The sequence below is a fragment of the Danio rerio genome, chromosome 6 (genome assembly GCF_049306965.1).
Source record: "Danio rerio strain Tuebingen ecotype United States chromosome 6, GRCz12tu, whole genome shotgun sequence".
Classification (NCBI taxonomy): Eukaryota; Metazoa; Chordata; class Actinopteri; order Cypriniformes; family Danionidae; genus Danio; species Danio rerio.
Window position 1 is genome coordinate 564,303 of NC_133181.1, and position 15,698 is coordinate 580,000.

At 38.2% G+C, this 15,698-nt stretch overlaps 2 protein-coding genes across 2 annotated transcripts in view; both read right to left on the bottom strand.

Moving 5' to 3' along the window:
• Positions 1–1,413: 1,413 nt before the first annotated feature.
• On the bottom strand, positions 1,414–12,840 carry fam83fb (family with sequence similarity 83 member Fb). Its single transcript, NM_001007320.3, is given in 5 exon segments — positions 1,414–3,218; positions 5,859–5,980; positions 6,533–6,697; positions 11,849–12,160; positions 12,624–12,840. Coding segments are annotated over 5 exon segments (1,344 nt in total). The 5' UTR covers positions 12,777–12,840; the 3' UTR covers positions 1,414–2,626.
• A 1,232-nt stretch (positions 12,841–14,072) lies between these two features.
• Positions 14,073–15,698, bottom strand: part of grap2b (GRB2 related adaptor protein 2b) — a 14,956-nt gene continuing 13,330 nt past the window's right edge. The window contains exon 8 of the mRNA NM_200678.2: positions 14,073–15,698. This exon is cut by the window's right edge and continues 37 nt beyond it. Coding sequence (NP_956972.1) covers positions 15,559–15,698 — 140 coding nt within the window. The 3' untranslated portion in view covers positions 14,073–15,558.

Below are 15,698 nucleotides of genomic sequence, written 5' to 3' on the forward strand. Positions count from 1 at the left end.
GGGGTCTTACAGGAACCATGATCTCCAGTCCTCCATGACCACCACAGCATCAGCTCAGGATAAGCAGAACATTCCCTCAGTGTGGTGTATTCAGGAAGCTGCACACTGTGAGTCTGAACATGCTGAGATGATGTTTCCATGACTAGATATGTGAAGATGTCTGTCATTTCATTATATTATTTGATCATATTAGTGTTATGCAGAGGTGCAGATTGATTCTCCTCTCTGCCATCATATTCCGCATTTCATTCACACTCATCCGCACGTGCATGTGTGTGTGTGTGTGTGTGTGGACACTTCCTTCCCAGAGCTGTTGCAGAACACAGTGAAATATCTGAAATCACACACTTCCCCAACACTGACTATACATTACTGCTAATACACACATGCCTTTTGTTGCTGAACCGCAAATGAACCAGGAAAATCCATGACACGAGCAGAGTTTGACTATGATTATACATGATAATCAGTGACCTCAACACCCCCCGGCCTTCTCTTACTGTTTATAAGTGTACATTTCTGCTTGATTTCCATAAGGGATATGAACGTAAATACTGTAGATACAGCTGAGCTGCATTCATCATGTCTAATATACTTGTTTAATAGTTAAAATATAATGTAACGCAATTTATCTTCAGACACACACACACACACACATACTTTCTCTCTCTCACACACAAACACAAGCACGCACATATACAGTTAAACGCACAGGCACTCTTAAACACTGTTACACATACACACACACACTATCTCACACACTCTTTCAAACAATAGTCAAACTGAAGTGTGCATGCAGATATCCACCAGCAGAGGGCGAACACACTGATTCACACGTGCTGTTTCTCACTCAACACATTTAAAACAGTTTTGACCAACAAGAATAAACAATTAAGAGGATTAAATAGGAGAAGATGCGTAACAATAGGTAAAATGAACCATTTTCATGAGTTAACAACACTTTTAAATGCTTTAAGATGCTCAACATGACCCTTCCAAATGAATAAATACCATAGTAATGTTAATTTATACTATAGTTTAAGCTGTAGAAAACACAGACTTTCCAGAAACGTCCTCTTTCTGCAGCAGTTTTAATGCATTTTAGACATTTTTCTTTAAATGTTACTATTTAACTAAACACTGGCATTCACATTCATTTATAAAAGTCTTGAGTGTTCAAGATAAAAACAGACTTTGCTGCCTGTTTAGACTTACTAATATTCAAAACTGTCAGCCAATCAGAGCAGAGGGTGTTTACTTCAGAAAATAGAGCGTTCAGATGAGGGTCAAAACAGCACAGAATGTAAATGAGCATGTCTTTGATGTAGTGGTAGTACGTGACCTCTTAAAAGTGTACAAGTGAACCAATGCTGTGATTTGGGATGCATGAAAATAGAATTTCACACTTTGTAGTTCCTGTAAAATCAGCTTATATTGAAAACAAAAACAGGTTCTGGAATGTTCCATTCTCTACTTTATGATGTAATAGTGTGGATAAGCCCCGCCTACAAAGTGGATCAACGGCACTGTCTGTTAAGCCTTGTTAATATGCAAAACTATCAGCCAATCAGAGCAGTGGGCGTTTACTTCAGAGCCTACAATAGGCCACACCCATTCAATCAGAGTTCAAATGAGGATTAAAAACAGTACAGCAAAATAGTCCAATTCTTCCCTGCCTGTTTAACATGGTAGTTCATGACCCCTTAAAACTGTAAGAGTGAACAAATGCTGTGATTTGGGACACACTAGAATAGAACACAACCCTTTGTAGCTCCTGTAAAATCAGCTTATATTGAAGACAAAAACAACAGGTTCTGGAATGTTCCACTCTATGATGTAATAGTCTAGATAAGCCCCACCCCTAAAGAAGATTGACACCACTGGCTGTTTAAACGTATTAATGTGCAAAACTATCAGCCAATCAGAGTAGTGGGCATTTATTTTAATCTACAATTGGCCACGCCCATTCAATCAGAGTTCAAATGAGGGTCAAAAACACACAGAAAAATAGTTCAATACCTCACTGTCTGTTATTTATATTTTAATATTTACTTATTAATATGCAAATATGCCAGCCAATCAGAGCAGTGGGCGTTTACTTCAGAGTCTGCAGAAAATTGAGTTTAGGGTCAAAAACAGCACAGAAATACTTGTAAATGAGGACGTTTTTGATGTAGTGGTCCCTAAAGAATAACACAAAATTAAACAGAGGTAGTTCATGACCCCTTTAAAGTGTACAAGTGAACGAATCCTGTGATTTGGGATGCACTAGAATAGAATTTTGTAGCTCCTGTATAATCAGCTAATATTGCAGACAAAAACAACAGGTTCTGGAATATTCCACTCTATGATGTAATAGTGTGGATAAGCCCCGCCCCCAAGGAACATCAACACCCACTTATACTTTACTGTCAGTTTAGACTTATTAATATGCAAAAATGACAGCCAATCAGAGCAGTGGGCGTCTGCAATTGTCCTATTATACTGAAAGTTGAGATGAGGGTCAAAATCAGCACAGAAATACTTGTAAATGAGGATGTTTCTGATGTAGTAGTCTTCAAAGTACAATACAAAATGAATACAGAGGTAGTTCATGACCCCTAAAAGTGTACGAGTGAATAAATCCTCATTTAGACTTCACAAAGCAGCCCCAAAAACAACTTCTCTTCTTCACGCTTGTTTTCTCAAAGTTCTCATCTGCGTGTTTAGATGTATTTTCATCAATAACCACGTCACTCGTAATATCCCCTTTCTTCTTCTTCTTCTCTTTCTTCTTCTGTCTTTTGTTTTTCTTCTTCTTCTCTGTCTCTACCGGCAGGTTCTCCGGCTCCCCCTGCAGCTCCTCCAGCAGGTCTTCGGGATTCTGTGGCTCCATGGTCTTCAGGAACTCCTGCATGGGCTCCGCAGGTCCCGGGATCTGCCCCAGAGCCAGCAGATATTTGGGATTGTGGTATTTGTGCGCCGGGATCTTCAGATCTCCACGGGTCGCGTCTCCAAGATTCACCTGGAAGCGTGAGGTGGCCGCCGGAGGCCTTTTGGAGACCGCGGCCCGAGACAGAGTCCCCGTCTGCGGTTTGCTGAGGTGAAACTCCTTAAAAAGATCCAGTTTGTCTGAGTTGGCGTAAAGTTCTCTGAAATCATGATCGTAGAAATCCACAATCTGCCCTGACATCACCGTAATCATGTTTCTGTCCATCCGAGACGAGCTCCAGCAGAAGCTGCAGGAACAGAGGCGACGTTAATATGCAGCTGAAGTCAACATGAACCCAAATATTACCCAGATGATGTTGAACAGATTGAGGAAATGTTCACAGTATGTCTGATAATATTTGTTCTATTGGAGAAAGTCTGATTTGTTTTATTTTGGCTAGAATTATAGCAGTTTTAATTGTTTTAAACACCATGTTAAGATCAATATTATTCGCCCCTTCAGCAATATTAGTGTTGGATTGTCTCCAGAACAAACCACTGTTTAGCCTGGTTTATACTCTATGCGTCCGCTAGTTTGTTTGAGTGCACGTGGCGAATGTGACGTCATCATTTATGGTCCATCATCATAGAGATAACCAGATGATCAATAATTCTTGGCTAGAATTTGCATCAGCCGTGGGAAAGGAGGAAAGATTTTGTTAAAAAGGTTTGGAAAAACCTGAGGGATGAGTTTGCTAAAGCCAAAGGAGGCCATGGCAGAAGTGGAGACCAGGTACACATTTACAGAGATATTTTTATCCACCAGTTTAACTCTGATGTATATATTACAATAGTGAATTTTAAACAATTTAACAGTTACAAAACTATAATGAAGGAACAAATATACTGATGGCCTGTTTCTCTAGGCTTTACTGGTGATAATGGTCAGGATTGTTGGACCAGTATTGTCTTTTTAGCATAAGAGGACAGAAGCTAGCCAGACTAAATCTAAAGAAAACATCCGTATTGTTTAGTAAGTGTACTTTTTTTGCTTTTGTTCTTGCCATAATAAAAATATATCTGTAGAGGAACACATGCTCTGTTATCATTAATATTTTAATAAACTTTAGTAGGTAAATCTGTCCGAGACATGAACAAAAGCAAGTGATGCAGCAAAGTTCAAGTGGTACTCCCTGCAGAGCCACTTGGGCAGAGCTTGAGCTCCAGCAAGGAACATCACTTCTCCTACAAGTGATGTCACTGGGGGTTGGAGTTAGGGGTGGGTGTTTGCATTAAAACAGCTTTATAAGAGGAGGAGTTGGAGCTCAAGCTGCCCCTCATTGGAGCCCAAGTGGCTCTGCAGCGAGCAGTGTCTCTCAGAGATTGATTAAAAAATATTGAATGTTTATAAAAATCCTTATAATCATTAAATAGTTTATAGTAGTATATATTAGTTGGAAAAATATATACAGTGGCAAACGCGACACGCATAAAAGCCTCGTCCGTTTAGTGTGGTGCGCCGACTCAGCAGAGGTGTGCAATGTGGCGCCAGGCGAAAGTATAAATCCAGCTTCATACAATGACTTTGCTAATTACCCTAACTTTACCCTAATTACCCTAGTGAAGCCTTTACATGACACTGTAAGCTGAACACTAGTGTCTTGAAGAATATCTAGTCTAATATTCTGTGCTGTTATCATGGAGAAGAGGAAACACATCAGCTATTAGAGATGAGTTATTCACACTGTTATGATTAGAGATGTGTTGAAGAAATCTCTCTGTTAAACAGAAATTAAAGGGTAAATATACAGGAGGGCTAATAATTGTAAATTCAGCTGTATATAATGCAGGGATTTCAAACTGCTGGCCTGCGAGCCATTTCTCCTTCCTCCTTCTCTCTTCAGTTCGCAATTCTCGTCAAAATATAATGAGATTCAGCCCACCACAACATATATTTTTGGATCACTATCATTGTTGTGCAGTCGCATATAGCCATTTGTGATTTTGTCCTGACTGGACATTTAAAGTACTGTACTGTATATTGGGGTTACTTTCGGATTCTCTCAGCATGCGGTGGAGAGTAACACACATGCAGATTATTTTTGGGGCTGATTAAATGTTGAAGTATTTGTCTGTAAGTGCTCCATTTTTACCAAAGCTCTATTTTTGAAAATATTCAAGGGTCATTTGTTTTATAATCAGTTTTTACCACCTGTATTTTGTTGTACAAACACATCTCAATAGTGTACACAATATGCTGGTGGTGTACATATGATAATTTAGCTAATATTTGATTTGAATGGTCTCATTTAATAGATTTCCTCACATGCATATTAAGATTTGTCTAAAAAATGTGCATTAGTAAAGTTTAACTGCTGGCTAAATGAAACATGTTAAAGTAAATGTGAATATTTGCATTATTTCCTCCCTCTTTGTTGTAGTTTAACTAAAAAGAAAGATAATGAGATGAATAATGGCAAGTAAATTCACTAAAGTTAATCAATCTTCTTACTCTATCTGTTAAACTTGTGGTTAAGCAACAATTGGTTGGGACAGAATATAATAATAGTTATCATGCCTGTTATTAAACTGTAGTATTTCCATATCAGTTTAAACTCCCCCTTCAACATGTACAATAAGAAACAAAACGGAGGAGCTTTGACTGCAGATACTCTGGGGAAGCATGTCTGAGTGCATCAGGTTTCCACTTTCTCTGTGTGCTAGAATGTTAAGGTGGCACTCCTGTGAATTGTCAATCACTGATATGGCCCGCTGCCAATTTGAGTTAAGGTGAACATTTCATAAAAGCAATAAGCCCAATCAAGTAGTGAGTTACAGTGATTTTAGAATGGTTAAGATGGGTCTAGGCACTCAACACTGGGTCGTATTTTCTGAGCTTGTTCCTGGATCAAACACATGTAACCCTCAGTCAGACCGCAGTGGTTCACCTGTAGGTCCCGAACATGACCTTGTCTCCGTCGATGAGCATGTATTTGCTGTGGACGTTTCCAGGTATTCTGCCCATGGACAGATTCAGCCCGACGCCCCTCACCGTCCGCGTCCGCACATTCTGACAGAGAAAAAGCATCAGATTAAAAGCCCGAGCACACTAATGATACATATAAGGAGAAATATATTGGTGTCCACACACACAGATGAATGATAATGATCAGGTATTAGAAGATTCTGCTGTTGATAGTGTATTATCTGTTGTGTCCAGCAGGTGTCAGTGTGCTGCAGCACATCTGAACACACTATTGATCTGCTGATCTAATCACACAGTCCAGCTTAAACACACTCAAACTAGCACTGGAGTCCTGACATACTTTCATGCTTTAATCTGCCAGCATGACCTCCAGAACTTCCATATATTTTTATAATCTAACTTCAAAGTGAAAGCAAGATTATTGTGCTTGCTTTAAGGAGAAACTCACTTCATTTTGACTCATTATTTCTGCAAACAACACTATACATTGTGCTTGTCTAGAAAATGCAGACTGATTTAAGAATGTTTATATATTTGGACTATAAACAAGACGAGAGTATTTTCTGCAGTGTTCAGCGTGGAGGAGAGAGATGTGCAGTGTGTTTAATGTGTGGTTATTGATGTTGTTTCCTGTACCTGCAGCTGTTTAGCGCCGACCTGCATACGGCTGCACATATCCAGAAAGTGCGGCGCTCCGAGAAGGTCCAGCACCATGTAGACGGGAACGCCACGCTGAGACGCCTCAAAGATATCCTGCAGAATCTGGAGATCCGTCAGCAGGTCCATGACAATCGCTATCACCTGGACAACACACACACACACACATATATATATATATATAGTCACACATACATACACACACGTACACATATACATATACAGTCACGCACAGACACACACAGATATATATTCATGCACAAACACAAGCATGCCCATATATACATACACACACACACACACACACACACACACACACACACATAAAGGGACAGACATCAGAGACACACACAAACACACACACACACACACACACACATATAAACAGATATACAGGGACAGACATATACACAAACACATCAGACATACATCTGGAAAGTATTGATATCGCTTAACTTTCTCCACATGTGTTTATGTTACACTCTTATTCCAAAATGGATTAAATTGATTGATTTCCTCAACATTCTACACACAATCCCCCATAATGACAATGTGGAGAAAGAGTTTTTCAAATTATTGCTAATTTGTTATAAATAAAAAAGCAGTAAAATCTCATGTACATCAGTATTCACAGGCTTTGGCACGAAGCTGTAAAGCTGTGAAAAGGCTACAGCTGTCTATATAAGGGCCCAGGGTTAATAGTGCATGACAAAGCACAAACCAAGCATGAAGACAAAGGAACTGTCTGTAGACATCAGAGACAGGATTGTCTGGAGGCACAAGGCTGGGGAAGGTGACAGAAACATTTCTGCTGCTCTGACAGCTCCAGTGAGCACAGCGGCCTCCATCATCCGTCAGTGGAAGACGTTTGACCAGCAGGACTCTTCCTAGAGCTGGCCGGACATCTAAGCTGAGTGATCGGGGGAGAAGAGCCTCAGTCAGGGAGGTGATCAATAACCCGATGGTCACTCTGTCTGAGCTCCAGCGTTCTTCTGTGGAGAGAGAAGAACCTTACAGAAGGACAACCATCTGTGCAGCAATCCACCAATCAGGCATCTGTATGGTAGAGCGGGCAGACGGAAGACACTCCCCGCCTGGAGTTTATTATCTGAAGGACTCTCAGAGCATCAGAAACTAAACTCTCTGCTCTGATGAGACTCAAACTGAACTGTTTGGAGTGAACGCCAGGCGTTACGTGTGGAGAACAGCAGGCGGCGCTCATCAGCAGGCTAACAGCATCCCTACAGTGAAGCATGGTGGTGTTGGCATCATGCTGTGGGGATGTGTTTCAGCAGCAGCAGGAACTGGAAGACTAGTCAGGATAGAGGGAAAGATGAATGCAGCGATGTACAGAGACATCCTGAATGAAGACCTGCACAAGAGTGCTCTCCACCTCAGACTGGGCCGACGCTTCATCTTCCAGCAGGACAATGACCCAAAGCACACCGCCAACATATCAATGGAGCGGCACAACAACAACTCGGGGAATGTCCTTGAGAGGCCCAGCCAGAGCCCAGACCTAAATCCTATTGAACATCTCTGGAGAGATCTGAAAATGGCTGAACACCGTCGCTTCCCATCCAACCTGATAGAGCTTGATACTGCAAAGAGGAACAGGAAACATTCCCAAAGACAGCTGTGCAGAGCTTGTGGCATCATATTCAAGAAGACGTGAGACTGTAATTACTGCCAAATGTGCATCGACAGAGTATTGAGCAAGCGCTGAGAATACTGATGTACATCTGATTTTACAGCTTTTTATTTTTAATAAATCTGCAACAATTTCAAAAACTCTTTCCACATTGTCATTATGGGGGATTGTGTGTAGAATGTTGAGGAAATACATTAATTTAATCCATTTTGGAATGAGACTGCAACATAAACACATGTGGGAAAAGTAAAGCGCCATCAATACTTTCCGAAAGCATTGTATGTGTGTGAGTGTGTGTGTGTGTGTGTGTGTGTGTGTGTGAGTGTTTGTGAAATGTGGGTGTGTGTTTTATATGTGTGTGTGTGTATTGATGGGGATTTACAGCAGCACACACTGCTCGTAGTGTCATTAGTGTAAATCAGCTGATTCATTCTGAAGAGCTTTCACTTTCTCCTTGCTCATTGTTTTCTGATCCTTCATTTAATCACTGGGTCATTAAATGCCACAAGAAGTAAAGTCTCCCTTCACTATGATTACTGTATTCCAGCACACTGATAAGATAGCAGCCGTCTCTGAGCTGCAGAAATGCTCCTCTTAACGAAGAGTTTTAGTCTTGTTCCTAGTCCAAATATCTAAACACTCTTAAATCAGTCGGCATTTTCTAGACAAGCACAACATATCGTCTTGTTTTCAGAAATAATGAGTCAACTGAAGTGAGTTTCCTTAAAGCAAGCACAATAATCATATAAACAAAACCAGTTCATTATTTCTTAAAGCAAGACAATATTTTGTGCTCGTCTAAAAAAATCCTTCTTGATTTCATTGTTTTTTTATATTCCGACTAGAAATGAGACAAAAAATCAAAGTAGGAAAAGTTATTAGCATTATAATTTTTGCAGTGAGACAGAATTGTGCCTGAACCCGTCTGTCCGGCTCTATGGAGATCAAAAGTTAACACAGGATTCCTCATAAACGCAGTACAGAAGCGTCGTATATTCAGCACACTTTCACTGAGATCAGCAGGAGACTCCGTCAGAAATGCAGATCAATCATGAGTCGCTCGTCAGAAGCACACGTCTCATCATGTCTGAACACGAGCCTGAAGAATCCAACAGCGATGTGTTTTCCACAGAACAATAAAACCATCCCTCACTAGCGTCAGTTGTACTCTTCCTGAGAATTGTGTCATTATTATTATGATTTCCAGAGATATGAGCGACAGTAAAATCACTACTATAAATGTGAGGAAAGCTCTTACACACCATAATCAATGATTGTTAGTATTAGGGCCTCACAATAATTTCAGCATCGATATGGCAGTGTGATCATTCACAATAGACACATCACAGGATATATGCAGTGTTGAGATGTGTACTTTATCATTTGCATGTGTTTTTGAAGCCTGTGATTGTGTGCTTAATTTAAAAGCATTCAGGTGTAATAAATTGCACCATTAGTGAGATTTACTATGATTAATTTAATTTAATTAGTTTTATCACTCAGTTTCTGTACTTGAATACCTACTCGGGAAACGATAACACACTTTATTACAGTTGAATCTTTTTCTTGATTGTGTTTAGATCATTATGCATAATAAATACAACACATGCAAATACAGAAATGCACTGCAAATAGCACAGACTACCTAGACAATATGTTGGGGGGGGGCGCAAAAAGTTGATAGATTGTTTATTAGATTTTATGAAGATGCAAATAATAAACATTAATTGATCAATCTCTGACTAAACACGTGCAGGAAATACAGCAGATGGAAATACAGAAATGCACTGCAAATAGCACAGACCACAACATAAACATGTCGGGGGGTGCCCAAAAAGTTTATAGATTGTTTATTAGATTTGAAGGAGATGCACTTCCACTGCAGAATCATTATACATTCTTTCCAAATAGAGATGTTAAGTCACATGGTGAAATTGTTTTCATATAGCAATATACAGTTGAATATACAGTCAGAATTATTCACCCCCGCTGTTTATTTTTTCCCTAATTTCTGTTTAAAGGAGAGCAGATTTTATTCAACACATTTCTAATCATAATAGTGTGAATAATTCATCTCTAATAACTGATTTATTTCATCTTTGTCATGATGACAGCACATAATATTAGACTAGATATTCTTCAAGACACTTCTATACAGCTTTAAGTGACATTTAAAGGCTTCACTAGGGTAATTAGGCAAGTTATTGTATAATGATGGTTATATGATATATGGTTAATGATGGTCTGTAGACTATCAAAAAGAAAAAAGCTTAAAGGGGCTAAGAAATTTGGCCTTAAAATGTTTATTAAAAAATTAAAAACTGCTTTTATTCCTGCCGAAATAAAACAAATAAGACTTTTTACAGAAGAAAAAAATATTATCAGACATGCTGTGAACATTTCCTGAATCTGTTTAACATCATTTGGGAAATATTTAAAAAAGAAAGAAAAATTTAAAGGGCGAATAATTATTAAATTTAAACACCAGTCAAGGTCAATATTATTAGCCCCTTTAAGCTATATTTTTCTCGATAATCTACAGAACAAAACATCGATATATGACTTGCCTAATTACCCTAACCTGCCTAATTAACCTAGTTACACCTTTATAATGTCACTTTAAGCTGAACACTAGTGTCTTGAAGAATATCTAGTCTAATATTATGTGCTCTCATCATGATGAAGAGAAAATAAATCAGTTAGATAAGTGATTAAACCTATTATAATTAGAAACATGTTGAAAAAAATCTCTCTGTTAAACAGAGATTGGTGAAAAAAATAAACGAGGGTGAATAATTCTGGCTTCAACTGTATGTATATATATATATATATATATATATATATATATATATATATATATATATATATATTAAATTACAATGAGCTGCAGTAGCCTAACAGTACCCAGTAATCTAGTCTTTGTTAAGATATTATTTTTAGGAATTTAACACAATAGCGGCAGCTGTAAAAAGTAGCTTGTGTTTTAAATATTAATTTTACCCTGTAGTTTAAAACTTAACTAAACATACTCTCATGTTAACTGATTGATAAAATTAAAAATCAACTGTTTTATTTACTAAAAATGAAACTGAAAATATGATTGTGAGGAAAACCCTGTCAAACATTTACCACTGTAACCATCAGAAACCTAAATCAATGATCGCTAGTATAACCTACAATAAAGCAGGTGACTTTGTTCCAATAATATCTTATGCTATAAACTACAACAACAGGAGCAACAAAAAATAGGTGTTGTTTTGTTTTTAAAATAAATCATTAACCACACAATAATCTGCCAATGGGGTCATTAAAATAATGTTATGTCAAAAAGAAAAACAAGATTACTTCCCCTACCCCCAATTATTTAGCTTGTTTTAAGGAAAAACTCACTTTATTTTGACGTAAAGACAATATTTTGTGTGTCTACATGCTTTTTAATTTAAGAGTGTCTGGATGGCTATAAGCAACAAGACAAAAAAATAAGAAAATGATTTTCTGTAGTTCAGAGATCACTGCTCTATCATATCAGTGTGCAGGAATGAAACACTCATAGTGGAGGGAGACTTGATTTCTCGCGTGTTGTAGATTTAATCCAGGTTTATTTGATTTGAACTGTTATATTCTCATATGGAGCGCTCACTGACCTTGCTGGCCTCCTGGATGAGTTTTCGCGCCACCTCTTTGATGTGCGGGCTGTTGGGTTTTGGCGGGTGTGTGTGCACCGACACCCGGGTGACCCCTTTGAAGAGCCCGGAGGAGGGCCAGCCCATGTCCAGCGGCGGCACCTCGGTGTCGGACATCTGCGGCCAGTATGTGGAATGCATGGAGTCCGTTTTGGCCCCGCCGGGACCCCTCTCCGCCCCTGCACCTCCGCCATCCTCCTCCTGGTATTTGACGAAGCTTCCAGTGATGTTCTTGATTTCCCGCGCGGACAGAAAGTCGTGGCTCTGCTCCTCCTGCACGTGGAGATGAAAAACTCATCAAAATGTTTTATTAATGAGGTAAAGTTGGTTTATATTCGCACATTCAGACCTCCACCTTCCACATTATTTTGAAAGTGTTGAGTGAGTTTTTTCACCGTGTGTGTGTCGATGTGGATGTGTGTTGTGTGGTTCTGTATGTTTGGATGTTTCTCTCTCTCTGTGTGTGTGTGTGTGTGTGTGTGTGTGTGTGTGTGTGTGTGTGTGTGTATGGATGGATGGATGGTGATTTACAGGAACACACTGCTCGTATTGTAAATCTGCTGATTCATTATCAGCCAATCACTATCAAAGTACACCCCTGTTGATAGTCAATTAACTGTTTTAAGTCCTTCTTGCATGTGATTTCAGACCCAATATTGAAAGGCGCGCTGCACAAATAATCACGGTTCAAAATGAGCGAATAAATGAAACCCAGGCGATCCGCCCTGACCCATACCTTGAGGTAGGTCTTGAAGGCTCCGTCTCCGCCGGTGATGAGCTGCTCCAGCGCCACCCGCTGCCGCTCGCTGTAATAGAACTGCGGCCGGGACTCGGGCACCGCGGGGGGGATCTGCCCGTCTTCCAGAGCCTCGAGCTGGGACTCCGCCATCACCGGCTACCGCTGCTGCTCTGAACGCGGAGCTGAAGAGTCTTACCTGCGGCCAGGTGTAGCGGCACGGGTGGGTGGAGCTCCGATACCGTGAATCAGAGGCTTTATCTGTTACTATCCAAAGTACACCTCACTCTAAACATGCTGGGTGTGTTCACCCATGCTGGGTCAAATATGGGCAAAATATTCTTTGTGTATACAATATATAGTAACTTATAATAGGTAGATAGTGAAAAAAGCTGTTAAACAAAAAAATAAAATTATATATATATACATAATATATATATATATACATAACCTTAATATATATATATATATATATATATATATATATATATATATATATATATATATATATATATATATATATATATATATATATATATATGGATGTGTTCATCATCTTGAGTTATTTTTTTAACCCAATGGTTGAGTTAAAAATATTTAGTGCTGTGTTGGTTTATTTTTAACCTTTATTCGGTTATTTATTAATAATTGGGTTAAATTATATAACCTGATGCATTGGGTTAAAATAACCCACAGTTGGGAAGGTGCTATAATAACCAATTGGTTTATATGTTGGGGTATTTTTAACCCAACTATTTTTACAGTGTACAGAAAATGATACACATATTTAGGATGCTCCGCCATCATTCTCACCTTTAGGACCCAGCAGAGACATTTATTTATTTACACAGCCGTAATTATAAAATAAGCAGTACTTCAATATTAATACCAGAATGGAATATAAATTACATTTAATCAAAATAACCCAATGCATTGAGTCAAATTATATAACCTAATGCATTGGTTAGAAATAACCCATATTTGGGAAGGTGCTATAATAACCCATAGTTGGGTATTTTTAACCCAACTATTTTAGCAGAGGAGGGTTAGTTCATCCATAACATTACTAACCATTTGCTCAGTCCAGTGGTTCTAAATGAGTTTCTTTCTTCTGTTGAAAACAAAGCAGCCATTGGAAAAATCCCCAAACATTCTTCAGCATTTCTTCATTTGTGTTCAGCAGAAGAAAGAAACTCAAACAGGTTTGGAGGACGAGGAAACGATTGACCTTCTTTTGGGCGTACTGTGCCTATAAGAGTTCATTAATCTCTGCTGATGGTTTCACTTTCTCCTGATGTAGGTCAGATCAGAGCTGCTTTGTTTATGTTTTTATTTATTTCTGCATTTGAATTATTGAATGTTGCTCAGATATTTTATTTTCACCCTCAGACTGAGAACAGGAAACGCAGTGTGCTGAATCCAGCTGAGATCAGAGGTAATGCACATATATAGACATTATTTACTCTTTTTTTATTTCACCCTCAAGATGTTTCAAGCTCTTTGTCTTTTGCAATTTTGTTTATTTAAGTATTTATTTCTAACAAATCCACACCAAAAGGACAGTTTGTTTACACTAAAGCTGTTTAATCTAAAAGAGAGAAATGTGATATTTAATTTACATACATAACTCTTATATTTGCACTATCCCAGCAAACAATTTTGTGTTTAATGGATGTCTAATAGACATCTAAATGTAGATAGCTTTGCTAAAACAAGGCTAAACTTGGCCTGTCAGTGAAAATCTAATGGACATCTAAGAATAGCCCAAAACTAGACTAGTCGAATAAACAGATTAGACAGACTTTACATGTCTCGTCATTCATTTCTATTTATCTGATGATTGGTTTTGGCCTGTTCTTAGACGCCTATTAAATTTTCACTGACAGCCCAAATTTGGACTTGTTTTAGCCAAGAAGACTGTTTAGACCTCTATTAGACGTATTGGACATAAATTGGACAGCTGTTAGACATGTATTAGACATCTACTAGATTTTTACCGACAGCCTTAATTTAGACTTTTAGCCAAGAATACTGTTTAGACATCTATTAGACGTCTATTAGACATGTATTATACATCTATTAGACATCTATTAAACATCTATTAGTCGTCTTTAAGACATCTATTAGTCGTCTATTAGACATGTATTATACATCTATTAGACATCTATTAAACATCTATTAGTCGTCTTTAAGACATCTATTAGTCGTCTATTAGACATGTATTATACATCTATTAGACATCTTTTAGTCGTCTTCAAGACAACTATTAGTCGTCTATTATACATCTAATATACATCTATTAGACATCTTTTAGTCGTCTTTAAGACATCTATTAGTCGTCTATTAGACATGTATTATACATCTATTAAACATCTTTTAGTCGTCTTTAAGACATCTATTAGTCGTCTATTGGACATGTATTATACATCTATTAGACATCTTTTAGTCGTCTTTAAGACATCTATTAGTCGTCTATTGGACATGTATTATACATCTATTAGACATCTTTTAGTCGTCTTTAAGACATCTATTAGTCGTCTATTAGACATTTGTTAGACATCTATTAGTCGTCTATTAGACATGTATTATACATCTATTAGTCGTCTTTAAGACATCTATTAGACGTCTATTAGACATGTATTATACATCTATTATACATGTATTATACATCTATTAGACATCTATTTGACATCTGTTAGTCGTCTTTAAGACATCTATTAGTCGTCTATTAGACATGTATTATACATCTATTAGACATCTATTTGTCATCTACAAGACATCTGTTAGTTGTCTATTAGACATGTATTATACATGTATTATACATCTATTATACATGTATTGGACATCTATTAGACATCTTTTAAAACAAAAAATGCTTGCTGGGATGCAATGGCCGATCTCTGTCATCTTGAAATCTTGAAGCGTGTGTGTGTGTTCAGAGAGGATTGGTGTAGTTGACGGGGAACAGTCCAGTTCTGCCACGCAGGACTCCTTTCCACCAGGATCGATCGGACTGATCCAGAACCTCGATCACGTCTCCGGCCTGAAAGTTGAGCTCATCTGCGTCTTCAGCTG